The 20,000-nt window shown below is 45.6% G+C and overlaps 1 protein-coding gene and 1 long non-coding RNA gene across 4 annotated transcripts in view; one reads left to right on the top strand and one right to left on the bottom strand.

Moving 5' to 3' along the window:
- LOC147018077 (uncharacterized) overlaps nucleotides 1–5,152 on the bottom strand; it is a 54,078-nt gene extending 48,926 nt beyond the window's left edge. For both annotated transcript variants that reach the window (XR_015062265.1, XR_015062266.1), the window contains exon 1: nucleotides 4,941–5,152. This is a non-coding gene — a long non-coding RNA (uncharacterized LOC147018077). The remainder of the gene's footprint in view (nucleotides 1–4,940) is intronic.
- Nucleotides 3,886–20,000, top strand: part of LOC147018076 (serine/threonine-protein kinase WNK2-like) — a 192,253-nt gene continuing 176,138 nt past the window's right edge. Inside the window, exon 1 of one of the 2 annotated variants that reach the window (XM_085897389.1) lies at nucleotides 3,886–4,971. In XM_085897389.1, the coding sequence (XP_085753515.1) occupies nucleotides 4,261–4,971 (711 nt within the window). In that variant the 5' untranslated portion in view covers nucleotides 3,886–4,260. The remainder of the gene's footprint in view (nucleotides 4,972–20,000) is intronic. The other variant, XM_085897390.1, reaches the window with a different exon arrangement.

Genomic DNA, 20,000 nt, shown 5'->3' with positions numbered 1-20,000 from the left:
CAGCACAAGCACTTAAAGACGGGGCCCACAGGACACACACACGCACACAAAGAATCGGACCAAATGGTCTTTAATTGGACCTCCAGCCTGGAGGACAGTCGGGCTGTAGATCAGGGTAGCTGGCTGGCTACCTGGCCACGAGCGCGCGGCTGGGCATCCACTCCTTCCCGGAGCTCCGGTCAGCAAAGGACGGACCAGCGCAGCCGAATCCAGCTGAGGTGAGATGAGGTGATCGCCAAGCTCGCGATCATGCGGAGGAGGAAGACCATGACCAGGGCGGCGACCACTCACGACGACTGATCAATGACTACTGACCACGACTGACCAACAACCACTGACGACGGGGACTACTTACGACCAGGACTGACGATGACGAGGACTGTGGAAAAATCTCTCTCTTCAGACCAGCCGTCTGCGCTCTTATTCCCTCGTCCCCCGTGGAAGGGGGGGGGGTGTCTCCGCCCTCCCCGCTTCTCCACACCAGGTGGTCTTGTGCGCAGAATCCCTCGTCGCCCTGTCACTGGCCAGTTTTGGTGCGCATATCTCTCGCCGTTGCTCTCACTGGCCAAAACGGGCGGCAAGTCCTTCAATTGGCCAGGTGGCGTGGTGACATCACATGTATCGCCCCTCACACAGTCGGGGAATTCCGATTGGCCGAGCGACGGTCACGTCACCCGATGCATCCTGATTGGCCGAGCGACGGTCACGTCATCCGATGCATCCCGATTGGTCGAGAGCCACCGCGATGCTCCTCCTTGAACTCCGCCCTCGTACGTGATCGAACGCATGGGGATAATGGCGTCCGTCAGAGTGAGGTGAAGGTGTTGATGGGGGTGTAGAAATGAACGAAAATAAAACCTGACTATTAAAATAACTTCACAGCGCATGAACATTTGTTTACCCATTAGGCAAGGGACGGGAGCTAACTAAAAACACATACTTATCGATATAACTGATTTATAGGAACCTGGATGTCTGTGTGCTCATGGCTTCCAGATTCGCAACAGTATTTCGGTGAAAGCTATTCAAGGTTTCTGGATTGCATCGACTAAGTACTGTAGTTGGTAATCACACTGCCTCCAACCTGCCGATTCCTGAAAAATTGCTGATGTCAGCAAAGCACGTGTGTGTGTGTGTGTGTGTGTGTGTGTGTGTGTGTGTGTGTGTGTGTGTGTGTGTGTGTGTGTGTGTCTGTGTGTGTGTGTGTGTGTGTGTGTGTGTGTGTGTGTGTGTGTGTGTGTGTGTGTGTGTGTGTGTGTGTGTGTGTGTGTGTGTGTGGGTGTGTGTGTGTTGTTCATAAAGCATAACATATTCTTTCTGATAACTCTCCACCTCCATCTCTCTCTCTGTCCCTCATCTCTCTGTTTCTCTCTCTCTTTCTCTTTCTCTCTCCCTCTGGACATGTCCGGACGGTGGTTATGTCTGATTGGTGTTTATCTCTGGGCGTATCTGGGTGAGGTTTGTCTCTGGACGTGTCTGGGCAGTGTTTTTCTCCGGACAGCTTGGTTCCGGACGTGTGCGGGAGGTATTTATGTCTGGAAAGGAGTTTGTCTCTGGACTTGTCTGGACAGGCGTTTGTCTCCGGACGGGAGTTTGTCTCTGAGCCGCGTTTATAGTATGAGTGGTAGAAAATGTATTTCAGACGTTATTTTGTTTCCATCTTCACTGTTATTCTATGTGGAATCATTTTGATGAGACGGTATTAATCATAATTAACGCGTCACCACACATCTTCCTTCCCTTCCTCTCACCTCTCACTGTCTTCCCTTCCCCACTCCTCATCACTCCCCTTCCCTCTTCTCTCCTTTCCCCTCCACCTCTTCACTCTCCCCACTCTCTCTCCCCAACCCCACTCTCCTTCTTCCCCCCTCCCCCCTTTCCATTCCATCCTCCATGGCATTTGCTAATGACAAATAAATACATCACCCATCCATACCTCAGTTACTTACCATTCCTGCAAATATCCATGTTCCCCTCTATCCCCAATGCTTCCAGGTATCTATCCCACGTGTCGACCTCTCTCTGAGTGAAGGACCCCTTCCTTTCTGCTGCTCTAACTCTCCTATTCTTTACTCAGGTTGTGGCCCCTGGTCATGTCACTCTCCATTCTGTAGAAAAACGATTCTGTACTTGTTTTGTCTCCACCCTTCATGATCTTAAACAACTAGCAGATTCCCTCATAATCATCTCCTTTCTTATGTCAGAAGTCTTCTCTCCTTCAGCCACTCCCCATCGGTGAGTCGAGCTGGCACCACAATGCATCTCGATGCTGAACCCTCCTCTCTCTATGGCAGCTATCCACGGCACTTCTCCCTTATCTCCCAAATCAGAAGCTGCTTCATACAACTCCAATACATTTGTTAACATGACCTCTCTTTAGTAAATACGTTCGAACTGCCTTTATGAAATTTTCAGTCTGTGAACAGGATATCTCATAAGGTTGTGGACGGATTTGGACGAAATTTGCTGGAGAGGTTTGGTGTGTGACAAGGACGAAATGATTGGATTTTGGTGAAGATCCGAATCCGGATCGGACAATTTTTTAAGTGATTCTTCACCACTGAGAGATAGGTCCAAAAATGATACATAGCATGATATCTCAAAAAGTTGTGGTCGGATTCCAACAAAACTTGGTGGACGTGTTGGGTGTGTGACAAGAACAAGGCGATTTAGATTGTGGTTCAGGTCCGGATCCAGATCCGGCCTTTCAGTGGGATACAAAACGTAAAATGTTCAAATAGTTTTAAATGCTTCCACATCCGGTCCTTAATTAAAGACACCAACACCTTTCCTCACAACTGAAGTCAAACCAACAGGTGTATAGTTTCCCAATTCTTCTCTGGATCCTTTATTAAATAATGGTGTTACCTTTGCAACTCTCCAATCCTCTAGTACCTGTCCTGACTCCAGGGAACTAACATCTCGCTAACCTGCTCAGCCACCTCCATCAATACTCTCAGGTGCATGTTATCTGGACCCGGAGCCTTATCTACTCTTCGATTACCGAGCTGTTCCTTTACCTCCTCCACTCCAACCTGGATCTTCTGTAAAAGCCCTTCCTCACCTCCTCGATAGATACTCTCAGCTATTGGCAATTCTCCTGAGTGTTCTTGTGTCAAAGTCGAAGTAAGATACCTGGTTATTAAGCCTGCCATCTTACTTTCATCACTAACCGCCCCTCCCGGTGCCATTCCTCAAGGTGTCCGTGCTTCAGTCCATGTTGAAAAGTCGACATCTCCATGTCACGATGTGCAAGTTGGATTGCTCGAGGAATACAGCATTTCGCTATGTTTGGAGTGGAAGGCTGGGTGTGGGAAGGGGGGGGGGGTATTTAAAGGAGGAATGTCGATGTGTGTGAGGTCACGTTCGGAACGTGTCTGTCTTACGATCCATTCACGATGTAGGCCTCGTGTTCGGCTCTGCTCAAGCTTTGCCAACACGGCAAGCTCGGATTGTTTCCTGCAAGATGGTCGAAGTGTGTGATTACATGAAGTTGGACAAGAAATAAGAGCAAAGAAAAAAAAAACAACAAAGATTCCGATAATTTTGGGATAAACTACTTATTTATGACGACTTTGAGAAATCTTTGATTCATTCGGGCTTGCCAATTAAAGGATGTCGTTGATGAAAGACACCAAGATGTAAATACGTTGTCATGGTGACGCAAGACGCCCGTCGAGTGATGCTGCTGCTCGAGACGGGCGCCGCACGTGTCTCGTGACGTCGGCACGAGGCATGACGCGTGACGAGGGAGGGGCTGTTCGACGGTGAGTTCATGAGCTGCTGTTGGAACATCGGGCACGCACGTTCGGAGCGAGACGCGAGGCAAGGCACGAGCGTGGTGAGAGTGCGACGGGGCGTGCGCGAGTGCGTGACGCCTGCGATTCCCGCCATTGCTGATGGGGGAGAGGAGGAGGAGGAGGAGGAGGAGAAAAGGGGCGGGGCGTTTATCCAGTTCAATCCGACATTCCTGGGGAACGTGAATGCGGAGCCAAACATAGCGGTTTCTTTGCAACGCGCGTCGTGCCGCCGTGACGTGCACTGCGGAGTCGTGCGGCGGACGTCGTGCCGTGCCGTGCCGGAGATGGCTGTGCTCATTCTCGTGCGGGACGGCAAGGCCGGCGCTCCGGTGTGAGTTTGAGACCCCCGCCACCCCACCCCCTTTCCCAGCGCGTATTCCCGTTCACTCATCCCTCCTTCGGACCGGTTTTCCGTTTGCATCTCTCGTCAAACTCGTCTTGCGATTTGGAGTCGGTGGTCATGGCCAGCACTGCTTCTCCGACGGACGAAGATGTCGCGGCCGGAACGATTCCGTCGTGCGAACGCAGCCGGGACTGCAGCCCGGAGCCGGGATACAGACGGCGAAGCAAGAGCCTCCTGGTGCCGGACAGACGGCGCGGGGACCCGGGACGCTTCGTGCGACGCAGCGTGAACCTGTGCGACGCACGTCTCGCCGACAACACGACCGTGTCGGACAGCGAGTGCCTTGAGCACGGCACGGCACCGGCGGGCAGCAGCGATGAAAGTGTTTCGAGCGAACAACCTCGCTGGCCGTGCCTGATCCGGAGAAAGAGCGGGGGAAGCCGCAAAGCGAAGCGGAGACGCAACTCCGTGACTTTCAACAGCAATGCCCAGGTGAAGGTCCTTCCGAGCGACGAGAGCGCAGAGAGCTCGGCAAGCGGTGCCGAGACGGACACCCAGCGTGTCGTCGCGACCTCGGAGCCAGAGCCGTCGGCTCCGACGGAGCCCGAGTCCGAGACGAGAGACCGCACGGTCTCGTCGCACACTCAGACGGCGAGGCGTTTGGGAGACGACGAAGGCGAGGACGATCGAGGAATGAAAGCCGTGGACACGTCGCCCAGCGAACGTTTCCTCAAGTTCGACATCGAGCTCGGACGCGGATCTTTTAAGACTGTGTACAAGGGATTGGATACCGATACCTGGGTGGACGTGGCCTGGTGCGAGTTACAGGTACGACCCAATGGTGTCGCCACGTCCCTGAGACCCGGTGTGAATCGTGCGCTGCGCCGGCGTTTTACGCATTTCCCCATCTCGGCTCCGCTCGCTCTATTGCTCCCCGCCTCCCCCGTGCTCACTATTTTTTGCCCCCCCTCTTCCTTGCTTGTTTTCTCCCCCCCTCTTCCTTGCTTGTTTTCTCCCCCCTCTTCCTTGCTTGTTTTCTCCCCCTCCTCTCCCTTGCTTGTTTTCTCCCCCCTCTTCCTTGCTGGTTTTATCCCCCCTCTTCCTTGCTTGTTTTCTCCCCCTCTTCCTTGCTGGTTTTATCCCCCCTCTTCCTTGCTTGTTTTCTCCCCCTCCTCTCCCTTGCTTGTTTTCTCCCCCATTTATACCATCCCAATTGTTCATTCGTTTACGGTAACCCCCCTCACCTCCTCACCCCATCACCCCCTCGTCCTTTCACTCGTCACCCCTCTTTCCTCGTTTGTCTTTTCGCATATGTTCCCCCGGCTTGTTATTTTGCCCCTTCCAGCCCTCTTTTTTTTTGCCCCTCCCGACCCCCTTCACGCTCACTCCTTGCCTGCTCGCTTTGTTTCCCCCCCCCACCTTCGTTTTCTGCTCCAAAAATTTTCTTGTCATTTGTGACGTCAGAGTGACGTTACAAGCATTTATTGAAAGTACGTTGTGATGTTGTTACATTCAAATAGGGCAGTAATTGCTGCAGGCAAAATGATTTCATACCCCTGGGAGGGAGGGAATGCGATGGTCCTCCTGAAATATTTCCTCCGCTCCTGGTATTTTTCCTCTGCTCACGAATCAAAATCCAGAATGATAAACAGTGTACTGTGTGTGCTGTCAATATTCCATTGGGGTCTGTTCGGGCTCACAAAGCACAACCCCTCCGAAACCGGCGTCACAAGGAGCGTTCAAAATGTTCTCGGAACGAGATACTCCAAATAGTTGAAGATGCACCAACCAACGTTTTATATTTATATATATATATATATATATATATATATATATATATATATATATATATATATATATATATATATATATATATATATATATATATATTCAACTGTGTGGAGGGAGGTGGTTCCTGCGCTGCTCGGCTAAGGTTAGCTTTTCCCCGCCAGTGGTTTTGGCTATGAAGTGCAAAAAAAAAAAACCCCAAATTATTTATGATGTTTCAACGTTTTCAATGCACTACGTGTGCCTGAACCCCGACGTAGTTCTTTCCTGTGCAATGCCTGGTGTTGGCTTAATGGTAAGGGTGGTGGGCTTGGGATCCTGGAGTCCTGAGTTCAAATCCCACTCAGCTGTTGAATTAATATCAGGTGGGATTAATTTGACCTGTCATCCTTCCGAGGTTGGCAAAATGCGTGCCAGCATGCTGGAAAACTGTCTCAGAGTGGTGACCCATCCATGATTGTGTCCAACAGCCAAGGAGACTGCTTTGGCAGGGGGGAGGGAGTAATTTTTTTTTGGGAAGGATTTTTTTAGGTGCCCTTGACTTGAACCTGGGTACCACCAGCACCGATGCAAAATCGTATGGAGATTGGCCCAGTTGTTTTTTTTTTACCTCCACCACCTAAGGTGGAGGGAGGTTATGTTTCCACCCATCTGCGGGAAACAGGATATCATTGTGGATGGATTCGGCCAAAATTTGTTGAAGAGGTTGAGTGTGGGACAAGGACAAAATGATTCGATTTTGCGGAATATCCAGATCTGGATAATCCAATTTTTAAGTGGTTCTTCACCATTGAGAGATCAGGCCAAAAAAACATATAGCACGATATCTCAAAAACTTGTTCACAGATTCGGACGAAACTTGGTGAACAGGTTGGGTGTATGACCACGACAAATTGATTCGATTTTGGTGAATATCTGAACCCGGATTCAGATCCGAGATAAAAAAAATTTTTTAAGTGATTCTTCACCATTGAAAGATGGCGTCAAAAACGATAAATAGCATGACATTTCAAAAAGTTGTGGACGAGTAATGACAAAGAACAAGCAGGTTAGATTTTGGTTCAGGTCCGAATCCAGATCTGGCCTATCAGTGGCAGACAAAATTTGAACTGTTTAGCCTGGCAGAGGTATGCGCTCTCGCGAGTGCCATGTCTGTGTGTGTGTGTGTGTGTGTGTGTGTGTGTGTGTGTGTGTGTGTGTGTGTGTGTGTGTGTGTGTGTGTGTGTGTGTGTGTGTGTGTGTGTGTGTGTGTGTGTGTGTGTGTGTGTGGTTTGGGGGTGAGGGGGAGGGGTGGGTGTAGCTTAAAACCTTGCCCAGGTTCTGATTCTGCAGTTCCTTCACTGAAAATTTGGGGCCGCTAGTGCTCCTGTTCAGCCATGAAAGAATAATACACACACACACACACATGTATACTGTATGTATAATCATATGCACCTCCTGATTGTTATGGTGAGCATCGCCATGGATTTAATTATGTCTCGCACGGTAAAACCGCATAATCTGCACAGAACAACCGTCCGTCTGCCACCCAGACAATTGTTCCCGCTAATGTAAACCATTCAACGAGAAGGCACGTGATGTAATCGGTGGGTAAATCTAAACATGTGGAGTGTGACAAGCACTCCCCCGATTTTCAGTGGACATAATCCTCCACCAAAGCATCACCTCCAACCCAGAGACTTGGCCCAGCGACTGTCAAACAGACAAATATTACATGGTCAACATCATTTGGTGTCGGATTATGTCCATTAGAAAGGAGGCGGTTACGAGGGGATATGATTGAGATGTTTAAGATGAAGAAGGGTGGAGACAAAATAAGTGCAGAATAATTATTCAGCACAATAGATGGTGATAGGTCAAACAGCACAAACAGCACAATATATGGTGATATTACACTCTCAGGCCATTGCCTGAGAGTGTAATTGCCATATAATATTTTTCTGTTAGACAGAGTCTCCAGGCCGAGGCCTCTGGGTCGGAGGCGACGCTTTGGTGTCGGACTGTGTCTAATGGAGATTCGGGGAGTGCTCGTCACACTCCACATGTTTTGATTATATATATATATACACATGTCGATATCTTATTGAGAGACAGAGAAATACAAATAATGTTCAGCTTGGGCTATTGTGCGTAATTTGTTCCAATAACTTTTTGAACACCCACGCAAGACCCAGAGTTAAAGTCAGATTTCTTTTGTGTCTCGTGTTAATGCCACATGATCTATTTTGTTGATTTGTCCATTATGCCCTCATGTCCTTGTCCTTTATGTATAACATATTTAACTCGATGAAACTTCTCACAAATGTAGTGGTATTCTGCAAAATGGAACGGGTGAATTCATTCTCGGTCTTACTTTCCAGAAGCTATGTTTATAATGCGTCTGCACTTTGTACTGCATGAATGCTCAGAGTAATTGTGTTCCAATGTGGCTTAACATCATTTTTACTCCAAAGTGCTCATGGTTATCTCCAAAGCATTCAGATGCTATCTGATTTTCAAGCAGAAAAGTACAGTTATACAACTTTAATTGAACAAAGTGTTCTCAATAACTGCATTATTGGTATGTCTATATACTGAATGGCAGTGATGTACATGTACGTACAATATGTAGCTTCAGCCACTGTAGAGCACATCATGCATCCAGTCCGTTTTGCTGTACTGTCAGTTGTGTTAAAAACAAGCCTCGGGTCTGTGTGTTAATCCGTGTGACCTCAAAAACAAAACGATATAAACTCTTGAGGAAGGAACCTGAGGCAAAGTAGGAGGCTGTTTAGCTCATCTAATATACAGGGTGGCCTGAAAGTTACTTCACCCCTCCTCAGCAAAGCATTCGTTTTTAAACTATTTTAATATTCAGGTGTTATTGTGCAGTACTTACAGTAATTAATCAGCATTGTATCTGTATGCGCTCCATCATTGGCCACCTCGCCGGCAACCTAAATTCAGACAAGAAACTCGGCTATATGGCCAAATCCACAATGACAGCATTGGTTGTATATTATTTATTTAGTTATTTACTTTTGACAATTCCATGCTGATAGTGGGTATTTGTGGGTAGATGCACCAGCACATGCAGCTCCAGGTTTTCTTCCAGCAGTATAAAGTTTACATGGGCAAGCCAGCTTTTAACCCTCCTGTCCCTTGACATTTGACCTTTTCTTTTTCACTCATTTCTTGCTATCATACACATAGGGCTGCTGAGGCTTTATTTGGCCAAAGAGCACAATCTGGGAAGGATCGCAACTCTGATGGCAGGATATTGGAATGGCTCATTTTTCCCAGAGCTTGAACTAATGCGGCCGACCTCGGAAGGATGGCAGGCTGAGTTGACAGACCTGGTATAAATTTATGGCACGACAGGGGCTTGATCTTAAGCCAGCCACTTTAACCGTTAAGCTGCCTTGGTTCTAAATGGTTTCCTTTTGACCTTATCTTACAACAAATTCAAGAACTTCTTGGCAAACTAGTACTCTCCTTAGGATTTGTCACTGCACTTTGCATTTTCAACCAACTAGCAGATAACCCATCCGCATGGATGGGACAATGCCCCAATTCCCTCAGAATTGGCATTTTACTTTAAAACACCTTTGATTCCATTTGATTAGTTTGACTTGTAATATTCCCTTCACAGTAGGAGTGGCACTTTGCCATAAGTATTTATATATAGAGAATTTTGTTCCCCCCTCCCCCTACCTTGAGCCCACTGGACTACCTTTACCATCTAAAAGCCTCCTGTGCACACCCCAAGTGAGGCTTAGGCTTCATTTGAAGTGAGCCTTACACTTCCATTTGAAATGAGCCTTCGGCTTCCCTTGAAATGAGCCTTCGGCTTCCCTTGAAATGAGCCTTCGGCTTCCCTTGAAATGAGCCTTCGGCTTCCCTTGAAATAAGCCTTCGGCTTCCCTTGAAATGAGCCTTAGGCTTCCCTTGAAATGAGCCTTACGCTTCCCTTGAAATGAGTTTAGGCTTCCCTTGAAATGAGCTTTAGGCTGACCTTGAAATGAGCCTTCGGCTTCCCATGAAGTGAGCCTAACACTTCCCTTGAAATGAGACTTGCACTTCCCTTGAAATGAGCCTTTGGCTTCCCTTGAAGTGAGGCTTTGGCTTCCCTTGAAATGAGCCATCGGTTTCCCTTGAAATGAGCCTGAGACTTTCCTTAAAATGAGCCTTATGTTTCCCTTGAAATGAGCCTTTGGGTTCCCTTGAAATGAGCCTTTGACTTCCCTTGAAATGAGCCTTAGGCTTCCCTTGAAATGAGCCTTAGTCTTACCTTGAAATGAAACTTATATTTCCCTTTAAGTGAGCCTTATGTTTCCCTTGAAATGAGCCTTTGGCTTCCCTTGAAATAAGCCTTTGGCTTCCCTTGAAATAAGCCTTTGGCTTCCGTTGAAATGAGCCTTAGGCTTCCCTTGAAATGAACCTTATATTTCCCTTTAAATGAGCCTTATGTTTCCCTTGAAATGAGCCTTAGGCTTCCTTTTAAATGAGCCTTATACTTCCCTTGAAATGAGCCTTATGTTTGCCTTGAAATGAGCCTTATGTTTGCCTTGAAAAGAGCCTTAGGTTTCCCTTGAAATGAGGCTTCAGCTTCCCTTGAAATGAGCCTTACACTTCCCTTGAAATGAGCCTTTGTCTTCCTTTGAAATGAGCCTTAGTCTTCACTTGAAATGAGCCTTTGTATTCCCTTGAAATGAGCCTTAGGCTTCCCTTGAAATGAGCCTTAGGCTTCCCTTGAAATGAGCCTTAGGCTTCCCTTGAAATGCACCACAGGTTTCCCTTGAAATGAGCCTTAGGCTTACCTTGAAATGAGCCTCACACTTCCCTTGAAATGAGCCTCCGGCTTCCCTTGAAATGAGCCTTGTGCTTCCCTTGAAATGAGCCTTATTCTTCCCTTGAAATGAGCCTTAGACTTCCCTTAAAATGAGCCTTAGACTTCCCTTGAAATGAGCCATAGGTTTTCCTTGAAATGAGCCTTATGTTTCCCTTGAAATGAGCCTTATGTATTCCTTGAAATGAGCCTTATGTTTCCCTTGAAATGAGCCTTATGTTTCCCTTGAAATGAGCCTTATGTTTCCCTTGAAATGAGCCTTATGTTTCCCTTGAAATGAACCTTATGTTTCCCTTGAAATGAACCTTACGCTTCCCTTGAAATGAGCCTTACGCTTCCCTTGAAATGAGCCTTACGCTTCCCTTGAAATGAGCCTTACGTTTCCCTTGAAATGAGCCTTATGTTTCCCTTGAAATGAGCATTACGCTTCCCTTGAAATGAACCTTATGTTTCCCTTGAAATGAGCCTTATGTTTCCCTTGAAATGAGCCTTATGTTTCCCTTGAAATGAGCCTTATGTTTTCCTTGAAATGAGCCTTATGTTTTCCTTGAAATGAGCCTTATGTTTCCCTTGAAATGAGCCTTATGTTTCCCTTGAAATGAGCCTTATGTTTCCCTTGAAATGAGCCTTATGTTTCCCTTGAAATGAGCCTTGTGTTTCCCTTGAAATGAACCTTATGTTTCCCTTGAAATGAACCTTATGTTTCCCTTGAAATGAGCCTTACGCTTCCCTTGAAATGAGCCTTACGCTTCCCTTGAAATGAGCCTTATGCTTCCCTTGAAATGAGCCTTAGACTTCCTTTAAAATGAGCCTTAGACTTCCCTTGAAATGAGCCATAGGTTTTCCTTGAAATGAGCCTTATGTTTCCCATGAAATGAGCCTTATGTTTCCCTTGAAATGAGCCTTATGTGTCCCTTGAAATGAGCCTTATGTTTCCCTTGAAATGAGCCTTATGTTTCCCTTGAAATGAACCTTATGTTTCCCTTGAAATGAACCTTATGTTTTCCTTGAAATGAGCCTTATGTCTCCCTTGAAATGAGCCTTATGTTTCCCTTGAAATGAGCCTTATGTTTCCCTTGAAATGAGCCTTATGTTTCCCTTGAAATGAACCTTATGTTTCCCTTGAAATGAACCTTATGTTTCCCTTGAAATGAACCTTATGTTTCCCTTGAAATGAGCCATAGGTTTCCCTTGAAATGAGCCTTACGTTTCCCTTGAAATGAGCCTTATGTTTCCCTTGAAATGAGCATTACGCTTCCCTTGAAATGAACCTTATGTTTCCCTTGAAATGAGCCTTATGTTTCCCTTGAAATGAGCCTTATGTTTTCCTTGAAATGAGCCTTATGTTTTCCTTGAAATGAGCCTTATGTTTCCCTTGAAATGAGCCTTATGTTTCCCTTGAAATGAGCCTTATGTTTCCCTTGAAATGAGCCTTATGTTTCCCTTGAAATGAGCCTTATGTTTCCCTTGAAATGAACCTTATGTTTCCCTTGAAATGAACCTTATGTTTCCCTTGAAATGAGCCTTACGCTTCCCTTGAAATGAGCCTTACGCTTCCCTTGAAATGAGCCTTATGCTTCCCTTGAAATGAGCCTTAGACTTCCTTTAAAATGAGCCTTAGACTTCCCTTGAAATGAGCCATAGGTTTTCCTTGAAATGAGCCTTATGTTTCCCATGAAATGAGCCTTATGTTTCCCTTGAAATGAGCCTTATGTGTCTCTTGAAATGAGCCTTATGTTTCCCTTGAAATGAGCCTTATGTTTCCCTTGAAATGAACCTTATGTTTCCCTTGAAATGAACCTTATGTTTTCGTTGAAATGAGCCTTATGTCTCCCTTGAAATGAGCCTTATGTTTCCCTTGAAATGAGCCTTATGTTTCCCTTGAAATGAACCTTATGTTTCCCTTGAAATGAACCTTATGTTTCCCTTGAAATGAACCTTATGTTTCCCTTGAAATGAGCCATAGGTTTCCCTTGAAATGGGCCTTCGGCTTCCCATGAAGTGAGCCTTACGCTTCCTTGAAATGAGCCTTAGTCTTCCCTTGAAATGAGCCTTATGCTTCCCTTGAAATGAGCCTTATGCTTCCCTTGAAATGAGCCTTAGGCTTCCCTTGAAATGAGCCTTAGGCTTCCCTTGAAATGAGCCTTAGGCTTCCCTTGAAATGAGCCTTAGGCTTCCCTTGAACTGAGCCTTCGGCTTCCCATGAAGTGAGCCTTACGCTTCCTTGAAATTACGCTTCCCATGAAGTGAGCCTTACGCTCCTTACGCTTCCTTGATGGTGGAACAAAGAAAGGGAAATGAGCCTTAGTCTTCCCTTGAAATGAGCCTTATGCTTCCCTTGAAATGAGCCTTATGCTTCCCTTGAAATGAGCCTTAGGCTTCCCTTGAAATGAGCCTTAGGCTTCCCTTGAAATGAGCTTTAGGCTTCCCTTGAAATGAGCCTTCAGCTTCCCATGAAGTGAGCCTTACGCTTCCCTTGAAATGAGCCTTAGACTTCCCTTAAAATGAACCTTATGTTGACCTTGAAATGAGCCTTACGCTTCCCTTGAAATGAGCCTTAGGTTTCCCCTTGAAATGAGCCTTACACTTCCCTTGAAATGAGCCGTCTGCTTCCTTTGAATTGAGCCTTCGGCAAACTATTGGTGTTCATAGTTTTTATACATAAATCAAAAGTTTTTTTTAGATAACTATGATAATCACTGGTTATTCATGAGTAATGAGTGATATTGTGATGCTCATGCCAAAGTGTTACATACCAGCTGATTCCTCCTCCTTCACTCCCATTCCCCATTTTTGTTCCTTTCTGTTTAGCTTCGATTTGTGCACTTACTTATTATTCTCATTGTGGGGATCTTGTTCACATTATTTCATTCCTTCTCTCTCCATAATTTTAATCGCAATGCATTGTCTTGGGGACCTGAAATTTTACAAGTCAGGCTTTTATTCAGGTTCCCCCACTGTTCTTATCTAAAGATGAACGTTTTGTATTATTTTGTTTTTTGATTGATTCAAGGGTAGAACTGAACTGAAACTGAGTACAACTAGTTTTCAGCTCGTTCTGTCTAGTAGTTCAGTTGTGCATAACAGTAAACCAAACACACAGACACTGCTCAATTTCTAGTATGGTTTGCAAATGGAAATGCATCATTCTTTAATACATATTGGGAAAATGTTTACTTTGTCAGGTTAGGTGTTAAATGCAGCGTGTACAACCAGAATGGATTTCTCATGTTTTTCAAGCTTAATATAGAAATTGGCAAATGGCCGATTCACATGAGTACGTATATGAAACGTCACATCATAAATGCATCAACCTGAACCCGCACCTCCCTTCTGGGTTCTGGGTATGTCTGTTCTTTTAAAAATTTATCCAAGGCTCATGATGGAGCTTTTATACAAATAGCATGCACTACAAAGACGCACTTTTGCATCAATTACAAAGACATGAGTAAACAAAGGACAAATCCAGAGATGATATGGGATTTTAACCCACTGTAGGTTCCTACTTCAAATTATCATGAGCTATCAGATCAGATTGGAATACAAACCAGGCAGGTAAATCCAACTTTTTTTTTTTTGACAAATTTCTCCGAATCGAAAAACGAGTTTTCTATTAATTTTACTCATCCAATCATTACCACCCCCATTTCCCCTTAACCACACTCCGTCTCTCACCTTTATTTATTTGAAGAAAGTTGGTTCTTTGAGTAATATACATATACAGTACAGTATATATGTATATATATATATATATATATATATATATATATATATATATATATATATATATATATATATGCAAACATGCATATATAATTTTGTAACATCTGAGTAACAAATATTAATATATAACACTACCGGTACTCCTACTACTGGCACTGTCTCAGCCCAAATTATTGCACCTTCTTGTGGCGTTGGTTGGGGAAAGTTTTTGGCTCAAGTCTTTCATGAACTGGCTGGCCAGGCCTGACATTCAATTTAAGGTGGGAGAGATTTGTAATTCCTTCAGGATGCCGGTGATAAGTCCCCTAGTCTTCACAAAATGTACCATAGGATCTTTGACATTCAATAACAACCAGTCCTAGCAAATGAGTCCTCAGGCTTGACATCCTTCTGATGTACAGTCCACATAATGATAGGCCATCCTGCACGTGAAACACCAGGATGATGGTTTATAGCTGTGTTGAGATGCAATCTCAGGCTAGACATCTCACCAGCCCATAAATCCTCATTCTCCATGGTGTAAAATTTTTAACATGTGTGACACTCTTTGATTGATTGCACCTGAAGAAAGTACTTTGTGATGTCTCATGGACGAGAGGACAGCGTCAAAAGCACGAATGTCGCTCGCAACAGGCTAATGTCCACGGATTCGAGCCCCAGCTTGAACGCGCCGCCTGGCAAGATGGCGGCGCCGCACTCTTTCCTTTCCGCACCGCACACGGTCTCCGCACGCTCTGACCCCGCGTAAGGTCTACGATGGGCCTCAGCTGATTTCTCTCAAGGTCCAGCGTACAAATCCAGGCCTGGCCTGTTCTCCAGACAAGGCCCAAATCGAGGTGCCGGGCTCCGGCAAGCGGATCGGCAAACGTGTCGAGCCGTTGGTGTGAGCAGGGCCCATCAGAGGCTCCATCGTCTCCTCTCCTGCCTTCCCGCCTTGAAGCCCGACTTCCCAACTCCGTCTTCTCAGTTTCTCTCTCTGCCGAATCACCTTTTCTTTCCTTTTCCACGCTCGCCTCTCAAAGCCGGCTGCTGTCTCTCTCACGGCAGAATCCTCGATGTGCAGGCAGGTTTAGCGTCTCTCCCGGCAGATACAACACTGTGCCTCCTTCGTTTGCTCGCTTTGAAACACAAGCGCGCCTCGAGAGCGACTGTTTCCACACACCGAACCTTTTTACGAAGCCTTCGTTCGCTCGCTTCGAAGCGACTCCGAGCACGCCTTGAGAACCCGACTGTTCTTCAAACTGAGAACTCCTTTTCTCTCGTTTTTCTTTCGTTCGCTCCTTCGTTTCCTCTCCTGTTCGCTCGCTTCGACACACCAGCACCCTCTCTCAGTGAAGCCGACAAACTCCCCCCCTTCGCGTCACTTCCTCTTTTTTGGCCACACCCTCTCAGCCGACTGGGTGGGGCCTATCGTCCGTAGAGGGGAGGAAGAAGAGGGAGCCCTTGGCACACCACCACTGTACAAACAACAACCTCTTACACCTCCGACACACATGTAACGTCCATTTTACCATACAACCTAGCTAAACATGCATTTAATGGGGTATCTGAGCTAATCCTATATTTAGTAGTCCAATAAGGGCCATTTCCGTAACTATATATATATATATATATATATATATATATATATATATATATATATATATATATATATATATATATATACACACACTAGTAGTAATGCCCGGCGTTGCTCAGGCTTTCTTGCAAATTTCCTGAATAGCTGTTAGCTGTTAGGGTTAGGGTTAGTGTTAGGGTAGCTAACCCTAACCCTAACCCTAACACGAATCCAAACCCTAACCCTAACAGCTTGGCGTAGTGGAGGTAAACAGCGCCCGGGGAAAAGTGGAAATTTGCGTGCCCTGTAGGCCTTAAACTTGAGTGGATTTGAATGGAAAATCCCATAAGGGATATCGATTTATCGATTTTTTTTTCGAATATCGGAAGTGTTATGGAAAAAATTTATAGCCAATGACCTAAGTTGGACCAAAAGCCATAATCGTACCGAATTTGAATGGAATCCGTTGAAAATGCATCAAAACAAATTTTGAGGGGCCTCTTAAGGGAGACAATAATATAATTAGTATATGTGCCAAATCTTGTTTCATTTCATGCAGTAACAAAAATCTGATGGTGGAACAAAGAAAGGGGCGTGCCGAAATATATATATATATATATATATATATATATATATATATATATATATATATATATATATATATATATATATATATATATATATATATATATATATATATATATATATATAGTATATAATCTTATTCTTCTTTCGGCTGCTCCCGTTGAGGGTCGCCACAGCGGATCATCCGTATGATCCGCACAGTGATTTGGCACATGTTTTACGCTGGATGCCCTTCCTGACGCAACCCTGGTCGCCTCTTACGACACAGGGAGATATGGTACACCTATTTTAACCGGGGTATACACCGGCCCAGTACACTGGTACTCATTTCGCCGACCTCGGAAGGATGACAGGCTGAGTCAACCCCCTGGTGTATTAATTCAGTGGCCAAACAGGGCTTGAACTCGGGACCTTTTGGATCCCAAGCCGCTGCCCGAACCACTGCGCCAACACCAGGCTTCATATAATGTATATAATGTGTGTGGATAATAAACAGGGTATCCATCCTTGTGTCACTGAACTTTTATAACCTTTGATGGAGGCTTACAGATGATCGAAGCAAACTGCAAAACGGCACATGAAAGCTCAATTCAAAAAGTCTTTTTTTGTTGTTATTGTCAATGTTGTTGTTATTGCTGTTGTTACATCCACAGTTCCTCTGAGTTTCTTGACGGGTTGACATTTTCTGGCGAGGCAAGTTCGACATCGGTGGTGAAGTCAACCACCACAATTACTGCATTCGAGTGATAGAATACCTCATGAAATCTAGAAATATTTTTTTAAAAACTCACCAACGATCAATGTCTGGTGTTCTCTCAGGGAGTCACACATCATTGGTCCTTTGCTGTTTTTTGGAAGAAGCAACAGTCAATGGTGAATGTTACTTTCCGATGTTATAGAATCTCTTTGTTCCTGAACTACACGATTAAATGTTTAACATATCACTTTGTACCAGCAAGTCCAGACTCTGCTGCTTTGCTTTGAATGTTCGATGGTTCTTGAATGATGTCTTCGCAGATCAGTGGATCGGGAAATGTCAATCAATTGCTTTGCCACCTCGTTTGCCTGACCTGTCCCTAACGAACTACATTTTTATGGGGCTATGCAAAGCTATTGTTTACTCGATAAAAGCACATTCTTTCGATGAACTTGGTTCTATGATCAGAAATGCATTTCAAGGAATTACTCAGCAGCAAATGGAGAATGTTTTCAACAAGTTTGTGTGCGTGGGGGTGTGCATGTCTGTATTTGTGTGTGCTAAACCCCCCAATTTGGTGAAGCAGCAAAACACAGATGGGTCCCAAAACAGCCATTGCCACACGGCCTGTTAGCAACAGGCTTCATCCGCTACACAAGCACATTGTCTCTGCCCTACTGAGCACCAGAGAGAAGGTGGAGTTGCGGTCAGGCGTGATCAATAAACCAAAAAGGCTCTTCCGACCCCAAAGCAACATAACTGAACGTCGCATGTATATGCAACCATCACTTCGCCTCCAATGCAGGATTGCTTCTGTGGAGTTACTCAGGTCTTTAAGGACCGATTTTTAAATGGTCACAAGTAAAGGAATGCAGAGCTACCAGCCAGGATTTACCCTCAGGTATATTGTTACAGTTTCGGGGGACAGGGGTGTTCATGAGGGTGTTTCTTGGACCCACTTACCTGACATCCGAACCTGAAGCTGTCAGCCACGGATAACTTTACGGCCCAATGGGTTTCTTAGCAACCACGGACGCCAGTTGGCGTCACCAAACCTAGCAAGGGCTGCGTATACAATTAACCCGTGTTACCTTACTAGTGGTTTGGTGTTCCCAAATGAGGAACTGCGCTCTTGACTCCACACCCTGTCTACTTATTACTTACGGCCGAGCGAAACCGTGGGTGGGAGACGGCTATTGGTTGGAGCAAATTAGTGGGGCGGAACTTCCCGTATGTTTATTATGTACACACTTCTGCCAGACCAATAATGGAAAGAACGATCGGGCAAGTTTGAAAGATGCTTACTGATCAAAGTAGCAAGCATTTATTTACCATCAAGCAAGGCAATAATCATGAAGCACAAATTTACAAAGCAATCAATCAGCACATATGACAAGCAGAACTATCAAAGACAAACGAGCAGACTTACCCTGAGCACATACTGTATGTTGTTTTTTTTTCCCCCCCAAGACTATCTTACTTATGATTAGACAAATAGAACAGGTGCCATTATTAAACCAGGAAGGTAGCTGTAGAAAGAGGAGGAGGAGGAGGAGGAGGAGATTGGGACCGTACTCTGTGCAGAGTGCTGGTACTGCGTAAGCAGTCTCCTTGGCTCATGGGCACAATCCTGGATGGATCGCCACTCCGACACAGTATACCAGCAAGCTGGCACTCAGTTTGCCGACCTGGAAGCATAACAGGCCGAGTAAACCCCACCTGGTATTAATTCAACAGCTGAGCGGGATTTGAACTCAGGACCATAGGATCCAAAGCCCACCACCCTAACCATTAAGCCAACACCAGGCATTGTAGAAAGATGAGGAGATAAGTGGCAGAATGGAGCTTGGCTTCGGCCCCTGGCTCAACTGACACAGACAAGGCGGACCTGTGTCAATCTCAATATGGAGGGTAAGAAAGAGTGGGGAGCGAGGACCATGGAGTGTTGATGCAATTCTGAGAGAGGTGTAGTGGAGCGATAATGTGAGCTTAGAAGAAAGGTGTGAGGTGCAAAACAATGCCTACCCCACTTGGAGATTGAGGGTAATTGTGATAGCTCTTTTAATCGTTGATTCTCTTTATTTGTGCAGCCAAAGTAGACAATTAGGGGTTCTGAGAGAAAGCAAGAAAAAAGGTCATGTAATGAAATGGAAGACCAAGAGGGAACCCAAAGAAGTAAAGAGCACATATGGAGTCATCAGGAGGAACCTGTGTGGAGTGTGGAGCATTGAAAACCTCTCCCTCATGCTCGTCTCGGGCCAGCGCTGCTCGTATCAGGCCTGCGCAACTCGTCCAAGCTCAGCGCTGCTTGTCCCAGCTCAATAATGTCCTTTAGCATGGAAAGGCAGGCAGCTTTCCTTCTGATGAGATCTGCAGCGCACACAAACAGCAGCAAACCATGCTGCATTTAGGCTTTTATGCCTCCTGTGCCAGGCGTAGCTTCGAGTGGGTAAAGTTCATAGCAGCACTATTTGACCCTGTGTGAGGGATGGCTTCTGGTGGCAAGGGTTGCCACACAAACTCTGACCTCACGCAGGCTGTTCTTATTGGCTCCTGTTTTCCTTAGTGTGACGTGCCTTGGCGACATTGCGGTTCGGTGGGGATGTTGTGGATTCCGGTGGTGTTGCAGACTGGCAACATTATAGATTATGGCTTTGACTGTTGTGTAATTGTGGTGT

This window comes from Eptatretus burgeri, chromosome 10 (assembly GCF_056783735.1).
Source record: "Eptatretus burgeri isolate ZD-2024b chromosome 10, Ebu_testis_v1, whole genome shotgun sequence".
Classification (NCBI taxonomy): Eukaryota; Metazoa; Chordata; class Myxini; order Myxiniformes; family Myxinidae; genus Eptatretus; species Eptatretus burgeri.
The sequence above is the reverse complement of the archived record's forward strand: the minus strand, read 5'-3'. Positions and strand labels throughout refer to the sequence as shown.